Here is a 24114-nt window from a genome sequence, read left to right on the forward strand (position 1 = left end):
TTTATTACTGAACGTATGAAACCAGAGCAATGACAATCACCACTGTCATTAGATAAAGTGCACTTCATAAAAGCAGTGTCAGAAATTTTGGGACTCAATGAAAACCCGCTGACATGAGCACTTACATCACATCCTACTCACAAGTCACAGGCTCAATAATGCACATTGTGACATATGATGTCCACACAACAATTACACACAGTTAACCAGCTGTTAACAAAGGCAAAGAAACACAAGCCTGTTATAAAGCATGCGACTGTACAATATAAAACTGCTAACACGCTGACAAAAACACACCAATGTGCAAAGATGTTACAAGTTACAAGTTAACATATCTCACATTCTGGCAGTGTTTAACTCTTACAATCAGGAATTTTCAGTTCCATTCAATGGCCTGATGAATTGGGTGTAGTTCCCAAGGCTCAGTAACCTGACAGATCAGGTGGAGAGAATAAAAAATGTAGAGGTTGTACTGCAATATCAATCCAAACACTGCTCAGTGAAAGAATGTGAAACACCTCATCATCCAAAGTTAACAATTAAAGTGTATATGCTTATTCACTTTATGCAAGTTAAATTAGGATACTGACCTGGACTGTGTCAGTACACAAAATATGACCCTACGAATAGCAGCTAGTTAATTAGCATACAGACAGTTAAAGGAGGAAAACCGTAATCCTAGATTTCTTTAAATATAACAACATTCATCTGCAAGGCTCAATAATAGGCAATATGGACACACCATATTAGATACTGTTGTAAAAATTAAAATATGTTAAGATAAAGTATGTTTTTAACCTTTCAGACGCATGAAGACTGATAAATGTTTCCCGCCCTCCTGTTCTAAGCAAACTGGCTGCTGTAACGTTCATATTCAGAATATTGTCTGTTCTCCTTGCCGTTCCATTAACATCAGACTGGCTTATCATTAAAAACCATGTAAAACAGTGTAGAATGACCATAAAGCAAGACACGTTTTTAACAGGGAAAACACTTCTGTGCCACGTTTCTTGACACGATTGCAAAGACTGTGCAGTTTGCTAAAATACATTTGAGATTTTTTACCCTGAAGATTTAATACAATATGAAAAATCACAGTGTCCTGTTGAAATCCCACGTGGGACTGAGAGATTTGACAGTGTGTGCAGGAATGAGGAGACGATGAAAGGTGTGATGACAGGAGGGATGGAGACGAGGGAAATATTGAGGCTAGATCAGAACATTGTGACAATATCACGAGTTTTTTATCAAGGTTTTTTTTTTAACCATACTGATTTCTGGAATAGTTCCCAGTATGAAAACACACCAAACTACACAGAACATGAAAATATATTCTTTAAATGTCCAATAATCTAATATTCAGAATAGAAGTGATAGCATGTAAACACACTTACTGAATGTAATGTACCTGATTTTCACATCACAATGTACGAAGTCCACAACACCACAGTGTCTCTGGAAGAGATGTGTTAGTTTGAGCACAGATAAAACATTGTACATGTCACCAGTTTTGGGGTAAAATGTTTCACTTTGTTGTGTACATACACTCAGTGCTGTCAGCTTTAGTCTAAAATAAATCTTCCATTTTCCATTCTCGTCACCAGAACATTCCCTCGCAGATCTGCGGCTTGTTAAAGCTGTAGAACAACTAGAAGAAAGTGACGTGAACTCAGCTTTTCTTCTCTCTTCCAGACAGTCTTGTGTGTTTCACTTGTTCCAGAACTTCCCCTCGGCAGCCAGCCTGTGGTTCAGCAGACAGAGCTGCCGCAGGAACCCGTCGTTGGGGCCGATTTCCCTCTTCTGCCGCACCGCGGCCAGAGCGCTGTGGACGTCCATGTGTTGGCGAAGCATCAGGTAGGCTACGACTAAGGTGGGCGAGCGGCTGTAGCCTTCTCTGCAATGAACATAGATCTTACCTGCAGGAGAAACAAAAAGCAAATGTTCCACTACAATCAAACTCAGTGTATCCAGCACATAGCATCTGAGTCACATTATCACCCTGTAAAACAATTGTTAACATGCTGGAAGACTAGTAGCTATTCACAGGTTGGTGTTGGATACGGTTTTCATTCACTAGTGAAGTGGAATGAAGCAAGATTAAATTCAACCCCATCTCAAACATGATGCACAACTAATAACAAAATTGAAAATAAAATTGAAACTTCTTTAGCTGCCAACAGATTTTTTTTTTTTCTTTTGGTCTTTTGTAGAAATTTCTTAGCGAATTTGTGATCTCTAACACCAGAGTGTTGGAAATTGGAACAACAACAACAATAATAATAATAATTATTATTATTAGTAGTATTACAATTATAATAATAATAATTGTAATCATCGGTTTCTAAAGGCCCGAAAACCCAAACAATGATTAAAATATCCTGAAAGCTGAGGGAAACAACAAATTCAAGTTGTAATTGTCTGTGTTCTCCACTATGAGTGACCACTTGCACATTACACACAGTCCTTTGATTCATGTGTTTAGAGGAAATTTATGATATAAGTGGATCTTTAATGTTGACCTTTAATCCAAGTCTGTACTTCTCAAAGCCAGATTTTGTATTCTGTGCCCTGATTACGGTGTATATTCAGCACATAGAACCTACAGTGCAGTAAGTACTGGCAGTGACACAAGGTGGATCCAGAGCATGTTCTCGTACCTTTTCCGTTTTTATATGCCAACGCCTTCTCGATAAAGTCCGCTGCCTCTTCAAAGAAAACGCTGATGTTGAAGTGGTCAGTGTCGCTGGCTGCTATTCCGTGGTAGATGATACCTGTGCCGGCATAGAACTCAGCACTAGTGTTGACGTGCATGAATGAGTTTCCCTCTGCCGCGTTCAGAATGTGGGTGATGCCCAAACGCTTCAGACGCAACACGTTTGTCGCCACAAACCTGCACAACAAAGATAAATACCGTTGGACACATGCTACTAATTTTATTGCGTTGGAGGGGTTATCGTCTTCAGGAGCTCATCCTAAGATTTACCCCATTTTTCCACTTTCACCCCACCATCCTTTCCCAGCGCTGATAAAGTTGCCCCTCACTTGTCCTGTTTCCCGTCCTGTGTCTCTGTACCTTGTTCTGCTTGTGGCCTGTGCTGTTTGCCCTGCTGCCAGTCTGTGACCTGCTCCCTGGCTTTGATTGTCTGCCCAGACCTCCTTCTAGATGCCAAACTGTAATCCTGCTCATCAGGCACTTATCTGCACTTGGCTTTCTTCCCTGCAGCTTATTCAGTAATAACCAACTGTAGCAATAAAACTGTTTACACAATCTGAGCACTTGCTGCTCGTAAGACGGTTATTGTTTGTGAAAAGTGGAGCAGTGCTCTTTTAATACAGCTGTAGAAAAGAGGCTTCGGTCAGTATTTTCTCTTCCACTTGACAGTGAATCACTTTCTTTTCAGAACTAAATGGAAAAACACGTCCCAAATAGCCACTGCACTGCAACGAATCCTAATTATCCCTGCAAATGCTGGTTGCCCTTCGTAGAGACGAAAAGATGTTTCAAACATCACTGGATTTTATCCACCACAGCAGGAGCTAATTCATTAATTAACTACCAATGCTGGTTCTTTTAGACATATATATATAGAGATGTGCTACTTCTCACTGCTCGCACCTCAGAGCTATAAATAGAGTTCTCCTCACGCTGAGAGCCACTTCACACCTCCACAACACAGGGAATCCAGGTCAGACACAAATAGCAGCTCTGAGAAAATGTTGTGCAGGTATTTGTGAAGACAAGTGCTCTGTCTAAGGAGGCACCCTAAGGTGTTCTCTCATGAAATGTTTTAAAGTGTTTACAGCTGACTATTCATGACTTGTTACAGTGTATCAGCACTGTGACTGACTTCTAAAAAAAAGGGATTGTTCATGCGGCTTTCTGCATTTTGAACAACTATATACTAATGAATGCACATCGCAGATGTTTAACACTGCTGCCTGTCAACTTAGGCTTTTGACAACACTGTGGCTTGAAGGCTGTGAGCCCTTTGTGGGTTTTTCCTCCCTCAATCCAAAAACATGTAAATGATTGTTTGTATCTGTGTGTCAGCCCTGTGTTGGGCGTGGTGATCACACAGTGCGAACCTCACCTCATACCTGGGGAACAATCTGTGGATTGGCTGTGGAGTTCAGTCAGTTAATCCACCCATTTGTTTTTATTATGTAGTTTTTTTATGTTTCATCTTCTGAATAACTTCACCTCTTTATGCTTCACACTATTCTAAGATGCTTAGACATAAAACAAGGAGCTTTGTACAGAATCTTATATCACATTTTAAGCTTAAGTGAAGTATTATATTTTTAAATTTAGTCATTTCATAATTTCCAAGTTAACTATGTAACTACAGCTATCAGTGGAGTAATGAGCACATCATTTGGATCTTTTTCTTTCAACAGGCTGAACAGAAGCTCCAGTCCTGCATCTTCTGTCTCTGCTCTTTTTGCATTTTCTTTTTTTTTTTTTTTTACAACCTTCCTCCATCTTTTGAACAAGCTATGACTGTCTGTCCTCAAACCATTGCGGTCCTGCGGGCACCCAGTTCTTCCACCAGTTACTTGTGATTTAATGTTTCACCCAATTTAAATATACACATACATACACTCCTGGTCCATGTCCTGACATCCAGTATGAAGAACAGCTCTAGATTGTTCCAGAGCGCCTGTATGATCCTACCACAGCTTAAATATGACAAGCTTTATTAATACAGTGTTTAATGATAGAATAATGATTAAAACTGGTGGTGTTTACATTTAGATCTAGAGAATTACTGTCAAAACAATTAGACAGATTTTTTTTGTTGTTGTTTATGCTGCGACCTGATTGGATGGATTCCTGTGTTCAGAATGTCAAATTTCCCAAAATAATAATAATAAAAAAAGCTTCATCCACATTATCACAACAGTGACTCACGCGTTGCCGACGTAAATCCTCGGGGAAACCTCGTGGAAGTGTTTGGTCGGCCAGCTGTAAAAGCCGCTGTCGTCCGTCAGCAGATCGTTGAGCTGCTGCAGCGACACCTCGAAGCTCGGCCCGTCCACACGGATCGGAGCCGCGGACTGAACCTGTGGGTTGGGTTGGTCCTTCATACCCGACCACAGGTGGACGTGAACTCGGATAAAGAGGGCGGACGGGTGTGGGTCTCCACGGCTCTGAACACCGAGCTGCTCAGTGCTGAGGAACCAAGTACGTCCAGGGGCGGTGCTGTGTGGGCAGCGGGGGGTGGGATCAATACGTAAAACACGGAGATTAATTTCATTTACATTATTTCAAAACGTTAGTCAAGTTGTTATTTATGTGAATAAATAAAGGATTCAATTCTGTTTTTAAATCTAGTTTGTGATTTAAAAAAATGATCAGTCACATCTGTAATGGTGACTGGTCATTTACGGCTGTTGTGTTTGCTTTGTATAAAACTCAATTTGTATTTTCCATTTTAGAAGTATGACGTGATCTATGGTGCAACAAAGTAAGTTTCAGTGTTTCAAGTGGAGGGACATGTAGTATATGGGCTCACAACTCTTTCCAGCATTTTGGAGAAGAATGGGACATTAGAGACTGGTCAATGCTTGTTTAGTGACTCTGGATTAAGAATAAAATTCTTTAGAAGGATTATTTATTGTAACTAAATAAGCCAGAATAATATGCTGCGTGTTTGTAACTCAGTACAGACTCACCACTGGCCACTTAAGGTGACATCAGAGTTCAGTGAAAGGAGCTACAACTGCCAGCAGTTGTTCACTGAAAGAAACTAAAGTAGATGGAACAATAAATCGAGTGGTAACAACATTTGTGCTACTGCTAAGAGGACAAGTTAGTGTCACCTCTCATTGTAGTGAGGACATGATCTGACATAACTAGTGTGAGGCATTAAGGTCCGAAACGTCAGTCTCTCGGGATGGAATTAAGTCAAAAGTGTTCCCACTCAGAAATGTCATCACAAGGAGATTAGTTGATTAGTAGATTTTTTTCATTGATTAGTTCTTTATGCTCCATTTTTTTTTAGGGTTGTAAATTATATGGGAAGGGAGACTGTGTCAGCATTTAAGGTCTGACAAGGTCTGGGGTCTCCAGTATGTCGCTAATAATAGGATTTTGTATTTACAAGAAACATAACTTGTAATTACGAGATTCATAGTTCTGTAACTTGTATCTAGGAGATCTGTATCTCGTAATTACGAGATAAGGTCCCTAGTGAGATAAGTCAAGCTTTTCTTTGGGGCCTACAAAAAATATTGTTTGTGATGTTTTAATGTAAAATATGAGTTTTGGAAACCAACATTTTGTAAAGGTTCAGGAAAGCAGTGTATCAGTTTGTTTCGGTTGAAATAATCTATGAAACTAAATGTTACAACATTTACATTTACATTTACATTTAGTCATTTAGCAGACGCTTTTATCCAAAGCGACTTACAAGTGTGGTACAAGGCAGCAAAAATCTAAGTCAAGGAGAAAATATCAAAGCAAAGTCCTATCAGAAAAGTGTTCACAGTTCACGAGATGCAAGTGCAAGAGAGCAGAAAGTTTTTTTTTTAAGAGATTTAAGTGCATAGGAAGATGCAGAAGAGTTCAGTTTTCAGCAGTTTTTTGAATATTAGGAGATAGTCAGCTGAGCGTGCAGCGTTTGGTAGCTCGTTCCACCATCGTGGCATCATTGCGCTAAAAAGTAGTAGCTGGCCAACACTCACCGGGAGCAACTAAGTTGGGGTTCAGTGTCTTGCTCAAGGACACTTTGACATGTGACCAGAGGAGCCGGGGATTGAACCAACAACTGTGAGATTGGTGGACAACCACTCTACCTTCCTGCGCCACAGTCGCCCTCGTCGGAAGGGTTGTAGACTTGAATGAGTGAGTTGAGGTAAGCAGGAGCTGTCGAGTTAACCACCCTGTGAGCAAGAGACAGAGCTTTGAACCTGATGCGAGCAGCTACAGGAAGCCAGTGTAGAGATCTAAAGAGTGGTGTGACATGGGTCTTTTTTGGCTGATTAAAAATGAGGCGAGCTGCCGCATTTTGGATCATCTGCAAGGGTTCGATTGTGGATATCGGTGACCCCATCAACAAAGCGTTGCAGTAATCAAGACGTGGTGTGACCAGCGCCTGTACAATGAGTTGGGTTGTATATTCGGTGATGTAGGGTCTGATCTTCCTGATGTTGTAGAGGGGAAATCTGCTGCTCTAGAGACTGAGGAAATGTGGTCCTTAAAGCTCAGTTGGTCGTCGATGATGACCCCAGATTTTACAAAACATGAGTAGCTTTCAGCCACTTTCATTTTCCAAAATTAGCTCTTAGGGTGAAACATTTTGAGACCCCTGGACTAGGCTGACAATTTGTTCTATGTGACATTAACTGTACATATTAGTTAAGTTAGCAAATACATTAGTAGACTCCAACACTGCATCAGTAAACCTGACAGGTTCTCTAATCACCTGAGACCTGCTGAATGCTGAATACTTCCAGCTTCCTGACGTAATGTCAGGAGGTTATCAGAGACTGTCCATTTAAACAGTCGTGTTACACATGATGGGACATTAAGGAACTGGCCATCTTTAAGGCAAATCACAACTTTTCTTTACTTATTTTTTTTATTCTTCAAAAAATAAAGAAATGTTGAGGTCTGTCGATGCTATGGATTGGTTAGGTACAAAGTTGAGTTGTTCAGAATATGATAAAGATGATGGTTCAAGTTGAAATCACTACTTTGTTAAGGAGACCTTTTTCATTGTGGATGATTGTGGTTAAAGTTATTATATAAAATTATGTTATTATTTATGTTCATGGCTAAAAGAGAACAACCATAACGGCCATTAAAAAGGGGAATTATTTACCCATCAATCCTCCATATGACCTCCTGATGAGGATTTGTTGTACAGTAAATGTCACCGGACATCCTTCTTTTCTTCTCGAGGAAAAAAGGCATAATGACTACAGCTGCTAATAAACATTCTTGTCACTTGAACATAAACAGATGTTGATTTGCGATGGAACCGGGGCTACTTTATGTCTTGGGAGGACAGTCTCGTTCAATTGCTCGCCAGAAGAAAAAACTGGAGTCAAAGATTTTTACTGTGCAATAGATGAATTTTATTGATATGGATTTTGAAGAAGCATTTAATTTGAAAGGCTTTGCATTTATAATGCTTTGAAGCAATTGTAATTTAATTCAAAATGCATGTGCTGCAGCTTTCCACCAGTTAAGCAGTAGTTAGGAAGATAAAGCTATTCTTCCCTGAAGCCTTGTTTCCCTGTGTTAAAAATTACTTAAAGAGCAGCTGGTGGCACTAATTTCATATATCACCTTCCAGCTGAGCTTCCAAGTCAATATGTGAAGTGCCTGCCTTCAAGGGGAGGGGATGAAACTTATGTAGACGGAAAAGATGATGAGGAGTCACAGGACACATGACAGTTTGAGACCACAGTGTGGTCAGTTCTCAACCCCAGACCAGCTGGAAGCATCTGGAGAAGTGAAAGAGCCTAAGGCTGGATGACAGACTCAGGCTTTAAATTTACATACACTTCCTGAAATGTCTTCACCTATTTTAACTTGTTATTAGAGATGGAAATTACTTGCGTTGCTTTTGCTTCTTTAATAAATTTACAACTGAAATCTATCATCCACAAAGGCTGGAAATATGCATTTTTGTGTTTTTATTATATCTCAGCATCTCTACATTAGCATTAAGAATTGTGCAGTAAAAGTTTTGTGTACTGCAATGAGTAAAAGATCATTAAAACTATATCCAAAAGGGATTTTCTGTTTGTGCCCTGTAACTCCTCCTTTTCCTCATCTTCAATGTGCTATACTAGACTTTGTAGGTAAAACAAGCTTTCAGAGAGACCACCCCTCAGAGACAAGGTGCCCGCTTCGCTCTTTAGCACATCTCTGGCTGCAACTTCGCTGCCCGGCAGCGCAGGACTTTTAGGAAGCTGTCAATCTTGTGAGAGTCCCGGCGGAAGCAGGACAACAGGAAATGAAAGTTGGTCAGTTTTGAGATTTTGTCCTGGCCGATGTCGTTGCCACCGCTGTACGGCAGTGATGAGATGGTCTGAGCTGCTGGACCCATCTAAGGAAAGAAAGAAAAATAGTTTTAAATACACACACAATATTTCATCTTAATATTTTGAACGAGCACAAAAGTTACATTTGTTCACAGATCTTTTTGTTCCACACTTGCACACCTTGCCAGATAGGATATCTAGGCCATCTTCCAGGTTCTTGGAGTGCTCCTGCAGCTCCTGGATCTTGTTGAATATGCTGTTTTGGGCTGGGTGTGGCAGGGTGTTAGCATTGGTGGACAGGACTTCAAGGGGGTCCACCCAGGCTTGGAGCAGAGAGCGAGCCAATGACAGCAGGTCTGACTCCTGAAGGACAAGATCCGACAACAGGTAAAGATGTTGTGATTCCAATGTTTTACCAGAAGAGGTCACTAAATGTGTTTGGCTGGAAAGTCTAGATAAGGCTCTTGTAGAATGATTTTTGTGTTTACTATCTCTATTGGGGTAAGATCTGAGAGGCGTTTATATTCATGAAAGATTCCGTCAAGTTTTCATTGCAATAATTCAATGATGTCACCAAAAAAAAAAAAAGAGTTATCTTTGCCCTTTTATTTTGAAGGAATAATAATCATCAGACATCAGAGCAAAAAGTACCTCAGGAGGCGAAGGCAGCAAATAAATGAAATTAAATAAATAAATGAAAACAAAGCCACAGAGGGAGAAAGTAAATATAAAGAGATACAGTAACTTACTGATACTTGAAGAGCTTGCTCCTTGTCATTGGGGGTCTGTAAAGAGGAGGTGTGGCACATTGAGGGCCGGGGCATGAGCACTCGACCTATAGGAGGAAAATGAGAGTCCTGCAGGGGGGGACAGAGGGTAATCAGCCCACTGTACGTTCACAACCATGTGCTTAACAAGGCAGAGCTTGTTGAGCATGACGTATGACAGAGATGTCAAATGTTAAGAAATCGAAAACTGAACTTTGACGCTAAACTACAAACCAATTCACCCCCTAACCCTGATGTCTTTGTGCCTAACCTCAATTGTGACCGACCAGCCCAACACCAGCCTCCACAAAGGAGAGCAATTTCAACAGACGCCTGCTCGCCTGGGGTCACTCTTTGAACAAATGGTTCTGTTCGGTGTTGTCTTAACTGGCAAATAAATTCAATGTTTAACTAAAGTCAAATACAATGTTCAGAATTGTGCATAGTGATACAAATATGAATAAAGCTAATGGCTGTCTGCAGGGTTCAAAATTTATGTATGAGCGCTACCTCATGCAGAATCATAGAATTCATAGAAATCATAGAAAAGAACCATTCGATAGTCCAATCCATCGTACAGCTTCCTTTGTCTCATGTAGCATTTCATTCCCGCTCTTCTGAATGTGAAAACTAGACTAAAATCAGTCTATGTGTTTCAGGTAAAACTATTCTCTCAGATAATCTAAATACACACACGCACACACACAAACACACTGACCAGCTCCTGAGTCAGCATAGTGCTGAGAGAGTGTAGTTTGTCCGAGCGTTGTGAGGCCCGGTCGAGCAGGTCATTGATGGGGACAGCGCTGCATGATGCCACCATATACAACACTGTGGAGCATGGAAAAATGTATTTTAGTCAGCCGACCCACAAACACAAGCACAGCTTTTAATCCCCACTTCAGCACACCGTATGCTTTCTGAACAACAAATTACAGATGGCTACTTTCTAAATGAATGGAGGATGTTTTTTTAATTTAAAAAAATCCTGCACTTTTTACTTTTATGTTTAATAGCTCAGTCATTACTAGATTTTAAAATTGGAAACCTTAACATTATCATTAAAAAGTGGAGAAGATGTTAGCACTGTGACTGTGTCAAGCTTATATCGACTGATATAACTGTCAGGGATCCACAACGTCACTTCCCCCTTCAAGACTTTTATTTTGCAGCCACTTCCTGTTCCTGGTCCCGTCACATTTTTTCTCCGCTTTACTAATCAGCCGCAATTTCACCTGCTCTCACCCCTTTGCTTATATACCTCCTCAGTTCCCTCACCAAGCTGCCAGATCGTCTGCTTTCTTACCGCAGCTTTCCGGCTTTTATCTTTGCTGTCTACGGTTCGGAACAGGTTTTTGATCTGACTCACTTTGGTAATGTGAGTAACTGCTAATGAAGGACCAGGATGATGAGCACTCTTATCTGCCCATGAGGGATCAGGTTTTTCACAAGCCCATGTAACCACTAATAAGGTGAAGATTTATCACGTCACGTCTACGTTTTTACCAAGGTATGTGATTATCTACTTCTACGCTAGACTAGACTAGTATCCATCATGTGTTCAAGTTACCTGTATCAAGGACTTCACCAAGTAAATTATTCCACAGAGACCATTGCATTAGGGCAATGAGTCAGTAAAGGGATTTTGGATTTCTCTTCACTATCAGGGATTGGAGATTCACCACGGCCACGTCCCACACGCCCACTACCAGGCCTGCCTCTAAGTTACGGATCCAGACCACTACATCTTCCTCAGTGTCCCCCTCCTCCCACCGTTCCCCTACCCTATCTTCAAGTAGCTCAACCTCGCTGCATCTCAAGACTCGTCTACTCTACCGGGAGCATACTTCACTCTTCCTTATAAGAACCTTGTGTCTCCTCTAGACTCTGCTCATCTTCCCATTGACTCTAGTAATTTTTTTTTTTTTTCATGTTCAGACACCAAATCCCACAAGTCCCTGTGATTTATCAATGCAGCTCTAGGAAGAAAACAAAGAATAAAACAGACAAAAAAAATTATATTGGTTCCACTAAAACTACAAGAGAGATATGCACAAACCTAACATGTAAATGTACAAACAAATATGTTTCTACATATTTTTGTAAAGTAAAGAGTAAAGTAAAGAGTGCACACAAAAAAATTTGTAATCTATTGACATATACACAAAATCAATAAACGGAGCTCATCTCACGCGTCATGAAGAGTTTGCTTCCCTTGGTTCCTCTGTGAGCCATCTCTCTTCTCTTATTACCTATTGGTCAGGCTTCACCTTGTCTTCTCGTTGCTCTTCCTCTCTCTTGCTCCATCTTGTCTCTATTTTATAGTTATTCCACTCGAGCTGCTTAAATATGCAGAAAGGTCATTTGAGGCTGATTGGTCCAGTTCAAGTCACAGGTCGATTATTTTATGTATGTGTCTGGTCTTGTCCTGTTGCTTGTAGGTCATGGAGGACAACACCTTGCTTACAGAAAGATTGAACTTTAAAACGATGACTTGATTTAAGGTTGGTGTAGGTCTTCAGGAAATGAATGGAAGTCAATGTAAAAAAAACCCACAAGGTGATAAACACAAATATGTGTGTGTGTGTGTGTGTGTGTGTGTGTGTGTGTGTCCTTCCTGATTTAATTACGTGAATGAATAAAAACACTGTTCACATAATGTTTTGTAATAATGCTGTGACGTGTCCTCATCCTTTATGAAATCATGGACATGAAGGTTAAATCGGTGATGGTTGTATAAGTCCATGGTTACTATGGCTATCCAGAAGTTTCCCCATCACCTGCTCAAACCTAAAGGTAAGAAATCTCCATGAGATGAGACAAGTTTTCCAAGACACGCTAATATGAATAGAAAGTGTCAGCATGGGCTGCACAGTTACAGAGTGACCTAAGTTGATGTGTGTTTTATTTCATTGTGGACTTATAAGATTTGTGTTAGTTTCTATGCAGGTCCTTCTGATTGGTATGCAAATAATATTTGATAGTTGATGTTTAATAGAATATATTACCTAGGTTTCAGGAAATAATGACTTTATGTACTAAATCTATTATTGGTTTAAATAATTGTCAGGTCTATTGAACTGAAAACAATTGTTTGTTTGCAGCCTGCTTTTTGGCAGGTATATAAAAATTGAGCAGTGGAAAAGTGTTCTGATCATTTATTTAAATAGAAGTAGAAACACGCATTTATAAGTAACATAACTGGATTTAAACTATATTAGGTAAAATAAGTATTTGCTCAAGTACACAGTACTGTGTCACTTACATTAAGGGCCAATAAGGTCTTACTATATGATTATACTCTGTTTTCCTTTAGGAAACCTGGTTTAGAAAAGTAATTAGACTTGTCAAATTAATGTAGTGCAGTAAAATGACAATATTAGCAGTGAAGTCTTCTGAAGTCAGATTATGAAGTAAAATACAAAAGAGAAATGGAAATAATTAAAGTAAAAATACCTTAACTTTATACTTAATCAAATCAGTTGCCAAGTAATAACCGAGCTTGGTTCGCACCAGAACATGGAACCTCAAACAGGAATGTCTTCTTTATAGTCTGCTCTTTTGTCTCAAACTTCCTTTTAAATTTTCCACCTCCTCCTCCCCTCTTTGACTTTCAGCCTCTGGCAGTGCACTCACAGCAAGTACACACAACTATAAACCAGAGCCGCACACTCGCTTTAAATAAGAACCCATCCACTACGGACCAGTTGTAGCACATTAAAGTCCTGCTTGGCATTTTCTGGTGGACGCACTGTTTTAGTTTTGTAGCTCAGGACCAGGACATTCCCCTCTGCAGATAGGTAAGAATTACCAGTATTGTTGTGTCAATTCAAGCTCATGTGCTGGGTTACTGTAAAGGTGGCCACTCGAGGACATGGTGTCCCTTCTTGTCCTCACAGGGAGGTGTTCGATGGGCTTTTCACTTCTTTAGAGGTTCACAGAAATCCATTTTTGTCTTTCATTTTGACGAAACATCTTTGATTTGGTCAGTGTATCTTGGTAAACAGCGTAGTGCCGTATAGTATCATACATACCCTTTTTTTTTCCATCGCATGATTTAATTGTAGCTGGTTTTTGGCTTTTGTGTCGGGTAATTTATGCATGAGAAAGCATGAATTCTGGAAGAAATGGAAAGTGGAGGTTTTTCCATGCTCTGAGGTAATTGGTTGACATTTGATGCAAATGTAATTTGGGCACAAATTTGGTTCTCGAATATGAATGAGTAGCTAAGGCCCATTTTAGCAATCCGCACAGGTCAGTTAACGTGGGTTGAGGTCAATATTTAGAACAGCTTTAAGAAGAAAATCAAGGAAAACAGAACAAACTAAAGAGAGCTTTCATTGCTCTGACTACAATTATTCAGCAATGATTCTTTGGAATGAGCCTGAGGGTTTAGATCATATCCCATACTCCACAGGCTCGTGTCTTTACCAGCTGCAGCGGGTTCAGAATCCATCACCTGACACCAGCTAACAAGAGCTCAATTAAAGTTATTTTAGGGTTAACATTACATGTTTTGGAAGAGGAACATCAATGCAGTCTGAGTAAACGCTAACTCTGTGATGGAGTTGACGAATATGTGGGGTCTGTGCTCACGCAATCAGGGCTGGTTGTGTGCATTTAATGTTGCAGTTGTGCATAATTGAAATCGTCTTGTGCAGGTTGTCGCATAGACATTTACGTGAATTTTATTTGATGGAAGTAGTGGCCATATGTTCATAAACCCGTCTTCCTTACCTTCAAACCTTTAGTTGGTTTACTCATGCAGAACGACTCCTTTAAAATTGTGACACAGAACTTTCATAAGTAATTACACCATAACTATTCAACTTGAACTGACACTTAATTAAATGACGAACTGCTTGAATGGTTCACTCATCCACACTAAACTGACATAATCAAGTTCTTTCCAATGTTGCTTCACTTTCACGCAGCCACACCCATACACACAAACACATGCACACAAACACACACAGACAATTGAAGACTGTATTATAAACTAGTTATTGAACGTCTACTTGATTACATGATGATGATGATGAAATTCAAAAGTTTTAGGTTCACATAGTAAATAAATCATAATATATATTGATAAATATATATTCTTTAGCCTGTCTATTTTATGATATGCTACAGGATAAAAAGAGGTATCGCACTACTTTATGTGCTTTATAGTGATGACCACCCCCAAGCCTTCAAGCTTCAAGACCCTGTAACCTCTGCATGAGCCACTAGGTGGCACAATTTCACGACAGATAATGTTGGATTCCTTCAAACGCGCACCCTCCAATGTTTCCTAATCAGCGAGCAGTGACCCTCAGGAACACCTCAGGGTCACTGCCTCTTCACCCTTGTGCCCCACTGCCCATGTCTCCGCCCACTGTGGACACGCATGTGCTGCCCTCTCACGTGTTTTATCTCCTCCCACCTCCTCCTGTGCTCCCTCCTCTTTTACCATCTCTCTCTCTCTCTCTGTCTCTGTCTCTGTCTGTCTCTCTGCCTGCTGGTGGCCCTGGGATCCATAGGCATTCGTAGGAGAGGAACAGGACAGGACACGCACCCTCATCATACACAGAACCAGCACAGACATGTCAGATTCTGAGACCACCGCTGCCCCCACTGAGGCCCCCGTCCCCACTGTTTGTGCTGGCATCAAGGCTGACCTGGACAAATGGTAGGTGATGGTGTGCATGTTGCAAAGAACTGTAAGAAGAACATGTGCATTTCTTCTTCTTCCATAGAAGTGAAGAACGGTTCTTCATCATGACCCCAAACCCTGTGAGCAATGTAGTCTGTCTCTGAATGGTCCATACATTGTCCTCTGGCTTTTAGAGTTGCCTTCAAACATTTGTGATCAGTGAGATGTTTAACAGCCGAATGAGCAAAACCTTGATGATTTTAATCATTTGCAGTGTGCTTTAATGTTACCTGACCAGCAGTTTGAGGGCTTCAAGAACCTAAACTACTCAAAATCCAGCAGATTTAACGTTACACACATCTCACAGGGGGGAAATGGCGATGAAATGAATTAAAGACATCAGCATCCTAACATGCACCCATCTAAAATGGAGTCTCTTCGGTGGATTCTGTAGTTGGCGCCGGAAACCAAAAAGGGAGCACGAAGCCTTGCATGTTGGAATGTGACTGAATGTGTTGTCTTAGCAGGGTGCAGGGGGGAAAGGGTTATGAAAACTTGGGATAGTCTTTGTGGAGGAGAGTGAGTTGCGGGTTAATGATATGTGGCAGGAAGGTGATGTGTGATGCACATTCATATGCATGGATGAAGACTGGGAATCTGCTTGCGTCACCAGCCTCCCTTTCCCCAGAATCCCTCGAGTTAGCGTGTTCCATTTGTACCTCCTTTTGCTTTTGTCATCGGTCAGGGACAGCAACTCAGGCATGTGTTCGGGCTTTTGTTACATGTATCCCTAGAAGGTACAGCAGGCACATGATAACATGGATGATTGGTGTGTGTGTACAGCTCAGTGAAAGCTGCGATGACATAACAGTTCCCAGCTACTTGGCTTCTGCACGTTAGCTCTCCACACCTCTTCTCTATTGAGTTTCTGGTGGATGGTCATCAAAGTGGAGCTTTAAGTGTAGTTACATTCGTTTAATTAGGTTTTTTTTTGTGCTCTTATTCGGTGTCATTAAACCCATGACATAGATAGTGAAGACTACCAAGCCTTCCTAACCAGAATGTCAGGTCTTGATAAGGCTGGGGTGGCTGTGTGAAGCCTGCAGATAAGCCAGCGGGTTAAGGCGTGGATGGTTCTACAACCAACTTTGTCCGTTCCATTTGACTTCACAGACTTGGTAGTTTGACTTAAAATAATATTTCTAAGGCATGTTGAGCCATGCTGTTTACTGCAGCCTGTTTAATCACAGATACTGTAGGCCTACATGGAGAGCTCTGGCCAAGGTCGGCACTCTGAGTGTACAAAGTACACAACAATAGGTCTTGGTGATAAAGTGGTTAAGGTCAAGAGTTTCAGGTGAGTACTTTATGTTGGAAGATAGAGCCATACAGCACATGTTACGATGCCAGCAGGGCAGCTGACGGTCACAGCTTACAAAATACTTAACCTTCCTTTGCAATGCGACATGTAACTAACAACACATTTTGCAAGTGAAATGTTTTGAGTGACTAGAAAAAGCTCTGAAAATATTGTGCTTATACAGTAGCTTCATCATGGTGACTGGGGGAAAAAAATGACTTTAAATGAGTGCTACAGCTACAAGCTGCTGTTTGTTGACAGCTTTGCCATATCCACCACAAAGATGATCAGAGTGTTTGTGTGTTCACATGTTTGTTCAGCCACCCCAAGTAGGCAAAAAAGAGTTAATGCAGGTGTGTTGCATTAGCAGATGCTGGTTCATTTTGTCACCGGTGATCCTCAGCCTTAATCTATGCACATGAAGATGTTTGTCAAGTAACTGGGTCCAAATGTGTTTTGGAATCTTTTTTTCACTTTTCCATTAGACATTTACACTCTCTAAGAGACAAGTGTGCACTTATACTGAATCTGATGACATTTAAACAGGCATCTTTAAAATATGCTGGTGATGGGATAAAGCAAGCAGGATAAAGCAAGGATGACACTATGAAAGTCACTTGTCTCAATGTTTAAATCAGTGTGGCCACTTATGTGATGGACGCTTGTACTTATTACCAGATCCTGAATAAAATTGTAGAGCTGATCAGAACATAATGTCTGTATTTCCAATTTTATTCTAACTAATCTACACTTTGAGACAGCTTCAACATGGCTGACTCTGTGTGTAATAAATAGCCAAACCCATGAGTATTTATAGAGAGTCATGCATACAAGTGTGTTCAAATGAGAATGTATGTGCAGGATACCATAACATGTTCCCTGCCATGAATCATGTTACTGCACCTGACACCTGCTTCTTTTAACTCATCCAGTCAAGAAAGCAACAGATTGGCATTAACACTTAGAGTGATGTTTGAAGGCAGTATTGGTTTTGGGCCTTCATTTTGTAGTGGTGGGCATCTCTTATCTTTTCTTCCTTAGCCCCTCTCACCGAAGAAACATGAAGAGATGCAAGGAAATAATGTGAGGATAGAGGAGCTTAAGGAAGTGTGTTATTAGAGACATATGACGTCCTTTTCTCTAAACCGTCATCTGCAGTGATGTCTGTTTCTGATCCCACTGGCTCAGCTGGATCAGCTGTCCAGATCCACAGCTTTTGACCAAATGGTAGATCTGAAAATAAATAAAATGAAAGCAGGAATTCATTATTAGCTTATGTTATTTGCGTACTTTAGAAAAAACTGCACTGGTTTTGTGATGCAGTTTATGATTGGACGCTGTAGCTGATCAAACCAATCAACAACCGGTTTCCAATAAAGTGGTGCGTATGTCCATTTCAAGGCTTCCATAAAGGATGATCTTGTGTATATTCACTTATAGCTCCTCAAATATTGTAAAGGAACAACCTCTGATTTATAAGAGACTCAATGCTGTGTGTGTATGTTACACTGACTTACATTCATTTCCCATAGTCTTACTCTAAGCATAACCGATTCTTCAGCCTTGGGGCTTTTGTCTGTGCCTTTGAGCTCCATTGTTGCCCAAAAACTATTAAAATTCTTTATTTCAAAATGGGTTGGTCAACATATTAACAATGTGGATCACATGTTGGGGAATAACTGTATTTGGCTGATATGTTTTTCAGTAGTTTTTGGACAACAATGGAAGTCTATGGCATAAACGAGCTAATCCAGGCTACTGTCAGTATGGTGACTGTGGACAATACAATGAACTCAGAAAATCACCGATGTCTTCATTTATGGGGTCACATTCCGGAACCCTTTTGAATCACCAATGTAAGGCAGCCAGGATACAGAAACATGGCACAGTCTGCCTTTAGTGTCATTTTGTGTGTGAGTGTGATCTCACATCTCCTGTCTAATGTTTGGCATCTACATCTATTGCTCCAGCACCTGCTCAATAATTTGTTATGCATGTTTAGCCCAAAGGACAGAAGGACGACAGCCAGCTCAGCTTAAATAATTCATCCTTCATTTTCTCAATGTGTCCGAGAAAGGAGGATGTCATTCCTTCGTGGAAACAGATTGGTGATGAGTCACACATAGACATGCTGACATCACAGCATTAGGATGCAACTAGTGCTTTACTACAGTAACTCCCAGTTATAGTGAATAATTTGCTCCATAAACTGAATTTAGAAGCGTTGTTTTATGATGACGTAATAGGGTTCAGATTAGCACTGAGTTAAGCCTTGTGTTCCCATGACAACCCAGCTTTGCCCCGTGACCCTGTAACATGACCTCGATCACTTAGATTCATGTTTTGTCTCAGGGGATTGCGTGATGACTGCGTTGGTGGTGATGTCATTGGTCATTTCCTTCCTCTGCCTCTACATTCAGTCAGCTCACGAGGCTTCATGAGTTGCATGACTTCTGTTAAAGCAGCAAGGTTCCTCCAGCTACCTCAGTCTGCTCAGTTTCATTAGCAAATGAGATTAAAAGGACATGAGTGTGCATGTTAATGATGCTGTTGGATGATTACCTGACAACACACCCCCAGGGGTTCTTCTTCCTGTTTGCCCAGATGTTGTGATCAGCGCAGTGCATCAAACACTGACAACTTGTCCAGGCACATACGCTCCCTCCAACCCACCACTAGAAATGCATGCGTGCACAGACAAAAACCCTTGTGGTTTCTTCACACACTCTTCCATTCTGGCAAAGTCGAGCACTGACTGATAATCTGCTGCTGCCAGCTGTGTGTTACATCACTAACAGGCGGTCGGCCATATTACAAAGAGATAAAACTGCAGAGACGACCTATGTAGCTCAACTGATATATTAAAATGGATATGACACTGTCATGTGTGAGCTTTAGAGGTGCTGGGAGGCTGATTTTGTCTTTTGAAAAATGGCTGGCTGCTTTAACATTGCCATTATTTTGATGGCCCATTTAGATGGATACAGTTAGGAAACTGTTGTGCTGCTCTTTGATGGGTTGTGGAGGGATTGGAGGAAATGTTCAGATGTCACAAAATGATGGGAGGAGCCAGAGGATGAGTTTGCCAGTCATGTAATGTGAATCCCCTCCCCCTGTAGGCTCAGCCTCTTACTTCTGTCTCTCTCTAAAATATCACACAGCCTCCCGCCTCCCTCTTGTGTCCTATCAAACAGATGGGTTGATCTGTAGCCCCACTCCTCCCTCTGACCCTCTTTCACTGCCTCTCCTCCCTCCCTCCCTCTCGCTCCATCACCCTAATGCACTGTGACAGCGTTGACTGCTGTGTTTGCTTCAGCGTGGGCGCCTGAAATATTGTCTTTAGACCGCGTTCTCACGTCCTGTCTTTTACTTTCATCCCATTATTTGTCCCACCCTTCATTCGTTCTGTCTTCTTTTTTTAATCTTTGCAAAGACCTTGCTGTCTTTTTATCTTTACGTACCTGAAACAAGCCTCCGTTTTGTTCACTGAATTAGTTGGACTGGGACATAGTCAGATCCAATACTGCTGACAAAAACTGGCAAACTTTCCTCTCGCACTTTCTCTCCCTCATTACTTTGTCATTTTCCTCTTCCGAGTCGCATGGAATAAGCGTGAGAAGGCGGCAATGAAATGCCACATGTGAAATTAAATGCTCTAAGCTATAAAAGTATGATTTATCTCAACTATGATCTAATGGTCATGAGTGTTTCTTTTAGTGTGGCAGAGAAGGGACCGAATGGCTGCAAAGATCTGATGGAGGCCTTCGCAGCTTGTGTGAAAAGTGCAGCAGAGGAAACGTCTTGAGGAGTTGCCCTAACTCCTCCAATGTAAGTATTTTACATTCAAAGTCAACACTGGGGAACTTGAATAAAACAGAGATGGACCGTGTCTGAAATCACTCCCTTCTCACTTATTCACTTCTTCCCAGATAACGTACACTAAGTAGTTTTCTCAACAGGGAGCAGTCAGCTGACATTCTGGTCATGTTGCATCATCACTAACAGCTGTTTGAGCTACACAACAGTATTTTATCCATCTTTAAAATGAGGTACAGTGGTGCATATGCCAAGGACCCTACTTTAATGCTTTTAAAGTTCTCTCTGAATTTTTATTTTTACTTTATTTTTTTGTCCTTTCGGCTAATCCTGTGAGTTCAGGGTCACCACAGCGGATCATTGTCCGCATGTTGATTTGGCACAGTTTTTACGCCCGATGCCCTTCCTGACACAACCCTCCCCAGTTTCTACCGGGCTTGGACTGGCACTGCACAGCTGGGGAGGGGAATGGGCTGTAAGGGGTTTAGGGTCTGGCCCAGAGACATGTCGACATATAGCCAGGACCGGGGATCGAGCCTGTGGTCCGTGGACGAGTGCCTTACCAACTGAGCTACAGCCGCCCCCTCAAATTTGCTGTATTAAAATGTTTCTCTGCTTCTAGCTGAAAAAATCCTCCAGATGATACCAGCTGGAGGTTTTCATCATTAGGAGTTCAGTTGATGTCATCTGGAAGAGCTCTGGAAAAGCAGATTGAATATGACTACAAATAGTCCATAGTCAACAGATGAGCAAATCTAAACTGAAGTGATGTCATCTGGAGGCATTTTCCAGTCAGAAGGAGACATTTTTTTATATAGGGTAGTCTAAGGAAGTTTAATGGCCTTTATGTACATGTACTACCAGAATAAGAACCAAGTTCAAAATAGATGAGAGTGTCCTTTAAAAAGTCTGCTGTGAAAAGGCCAATTCTTAAAGGCAGTGCCCCCTTTTTTTATTTTTAATAAATTATAATGAAATAAGTGAATAGATTATTTAACACAGAAGGATGAGAAAAGGCCTTTCGCTCATGGAATACATTGATTGTTTTCGCATTTTACAGGCCTTCTGCTTTTCTTTTCACTGCGGGGACAATCACTTGGTGAAATGGGATCATCCAGTGAAGAAGCTGTTTCTGGGAAGAGATGTTGCTGCTGAATTTTTTATGCTTTTTTTCAGTACAGCACAAATGAAAATCGAATCGCCTCAGTTTAACTGTTTGGTTGGAAATAAAGCCAAAAACTATTAAACTGAAAAACCCTTTTTATGGCTGAAACTGCAGTTAAAGGGCCACGTCACTAATTTTCACTTTCTTACTGTGAGCTTCTTGCCTAAAAACTCCTCCAGATAACATTCATACATTCAGCCACATATTATTGCAGTCCATACATCATACTTGAAGGACATCTTTGGTTCTTTTCTTAATCATCATGTTTTCACCTGTCTCCATACAAACAGTGCAACCAACAATGACTTGCTTCTATTTGCATGACATTAATTAAAAAAAATCATCAAAGTCTCTCTATATGCACTATATGCACTAAATATGCACTGAGCAAGTTAAAAGGTCTGACTGTTTCACAAGCCCAGCAAAGGCTAGCAGCAGTAGCTAACAAGTCATCCTGTGCAAGCCTAAACAGCCATGCCCAACAAGTTTACATGGAGCCTAAAACCACATGTCTATCTTGCCTCTTCTTCCTTTCTTCCAGGTCCACTGCACTGACTCATCCAAGTTCCCAACATTCCCCTCTGCACCACAGCACTGGATGGATTGATGAAAGTGACGGTGATGATCGCGAACAAACTTTGCGTTGAGTCGGGCTTAAGTTTGGGATCTGAAGGGAGATCCCAAACTCAACCATAGCCGCCCGGCCCCCCCCTCCTTCTTCATGGTGTAGGCTTATCTGGTGTCCCTCAGTCTTACCCCTATTCCCCTCCCCCCCTCTATGGCTGACATACAGTCCATCAACTAGCAGACAGCTGCAGACAGCTGATGTGCTGTAATGTACATTTGTGACTTGAGATTAATACTTATAAATGGAAATAAAGTAACAGATAATTGGTATAAATTATTTCGCCTCTTTTCTTTTGCCGTTCAAAATGTGATTTCCACCATTTAGCTCTGTACAAACCCTGATCATGGTCATATATATATTGGTCATACTTTAAAAGTAGTCACCAGTCTTGGAGGTTTTTTGCTTCTTTATTCTGATGAGATTTCACTGAACTATAACCATGTTTCTTAAATGATTTTATTTTCATGTGTGATTGTTGTCTCTTTTATGATACAAGCTTAACCAATATAACCTATTTAAAATGCAGGTATATCATCATGTAGTCATTGATACTAGTAACAAAGAATTGGTATGACTGAATTTACCACGAACGTTCACCAGAGGGAGCCCTAACTACATCACCCACTACCCAAAAGATTATATATTTTAGAATCCAACAGTTGTACTCACATGAATTGTACAGAGTCTGTATGAGCTCACATAGGCACAATTTCTTAGGAGTGTACATGTAGCATGTGTGGATTTCACAAACAGTAAAAACTGCACCACTCAACATTTGACATCAGATATACCATGTCTAACCACTTCAGAGGGGGCATCTGGCCTTATGCCTGAGGGAGATTCCATTGAGGAAAGGCCACAAAACTTCTGTGTGACTTTGCAGGAAAAAAAAGCAGAGTGTGTGTTAAGTAGTAAAAGTAGAGTTGGGTGGGAAGTTGTTACACAGAGTAAATCTGTGTTAGGAAATAAAATATATGGAACCTAGATTATCTCCCACCGAATCTAATTTTCAACACCTAAACAATATGAATGTAATTCTGGTAAAATGATAAAAATACAAATCTAATAAGGGTTTTTTTTTTCAACCATGCTGCTCCCGACTATTGATGACAGAAAACATGAAGTATCAACATTTTTGCATTGTGACCACTGTCAATACAGAGCTCATAGAAAAGCTGCTAGTGTGTTTTGGAAAGCTATTGAGGATGGGTACCACCAAAGAATACCACCAAAGTAAATCAAACCATCTATTTTTGCATTTGCTAACTGGTTTTAATCCTCGTGTCAGTCAGGGATCACACTCCCAGTTTCATTCATGTCAGAAGTTTAAGAGGTTATAGTTGCAGAAAAACTGCCCTTTACAGTTGGTGGAAGTGAAGCTTTGAAAAAACTAGATGATGAACAACTGATCAATCCTGCCAAGTAAAAAAAAATCCTGCTCGCCAAAAGCTTTACTAAGCCAGTTTGTATCTTAAAAACGTTTCAAGCCTAACTTCCAGTGTTAATGCTACACATCTGTATCCTGAAGACAATATGTTGTTAAGTTTACTTTATAGGCTGTAGTTCCACTCAAATGCAGTGAAATGTGACATTTCTGTGAAGTAAAATTGACATTTAAAATAAAAAATACTTATAGGGGGACTGTTACTGATATCTGATTATATTGGACTAAACAAAAAAAAAATAGATCTGTCAAAACCAAGAGATTAAAAATCTGATCATTAGTCATTGCAGTTTTTTCTT

The 24114-nt window shown here is 40.7% G+C and overlaps 2 protein-coding genes and 1 long non-coding RNA gene across 3 annotated transcripts; 1 reads left to right on the plus strand and 2 right to left on the minus strand.

The window, feature by feature from the left end:
* Positions 1–5202, minus strand: LOC137100437 (dual specificity protein phosphatase 3-like). Its single transcript, XM_067478271.1, has 3 exons — positions 4913–5202; positions 2658–2890; positions 1–1916 (listed from the first exon to the last, which is right to left on the minus strand). The coding sequence occupies exons 1-3, from the start codon at positions 5086–5088 to the stop codon at positions 1708–1710; spliced, it is 618 nt and encodes a 205-aa protein (XP_067334372.1). The 5' UTR covers positions 5089–5202; the 3' UTR covers positions 1–1707.
* Positions 5203–8058: 2856 nt separating this feature from the next.
* Positions 8059–12115, minus strand: prl (prolactin). The gene is made up of 5 exons (XM_067478273.1): positions 11957–12115; positions 10483–10595; positions 9747–9854; positions 9178–9360; positions 8059–9062 (listed from the first exon to the last, which is right to left on the minus strand). Exons 1-5 carry the CDS (start codon positions 11997–11999, stop codon positions 8871–8873), a joined length of 639 nt encoding a protein of 212 aa, XP_067334374.1. The 5' UTR covers positions 12000–12115; the 3' UTR covers positions 8059–8870.
* A 1276-nt stretch (positions 12116–13391) lies between these two features.
* On the plus strand, positions 13392–22644 carry LOC137100439 (uncharacterized). Its single transcript, XR_010910901.1, has 4 exons — positions 13392–13564; positions 15290–15438; positions 20480–20590; positions 22285–22644. It is a non-coding gene; the product is annotated as an uncharacterized lncRNA (long non-coding RNA).
* The last annotated feature ends 1470 nt before the right edge of the window (positions 22645–24114 follow it).

This window comes from Channa argus, chromosome 15 (assembly GCF_033026475.1).
Source record: "Channa argus isolate prfri chromosome 15, Channa argus male v1.0, whole genome shotgun sequence".
Lineage (NCBI taxonomy): Eukaryota > Metazoa > Chordata > Actinopteri > Anabantiformes > Channidae > Channa > Channa argus.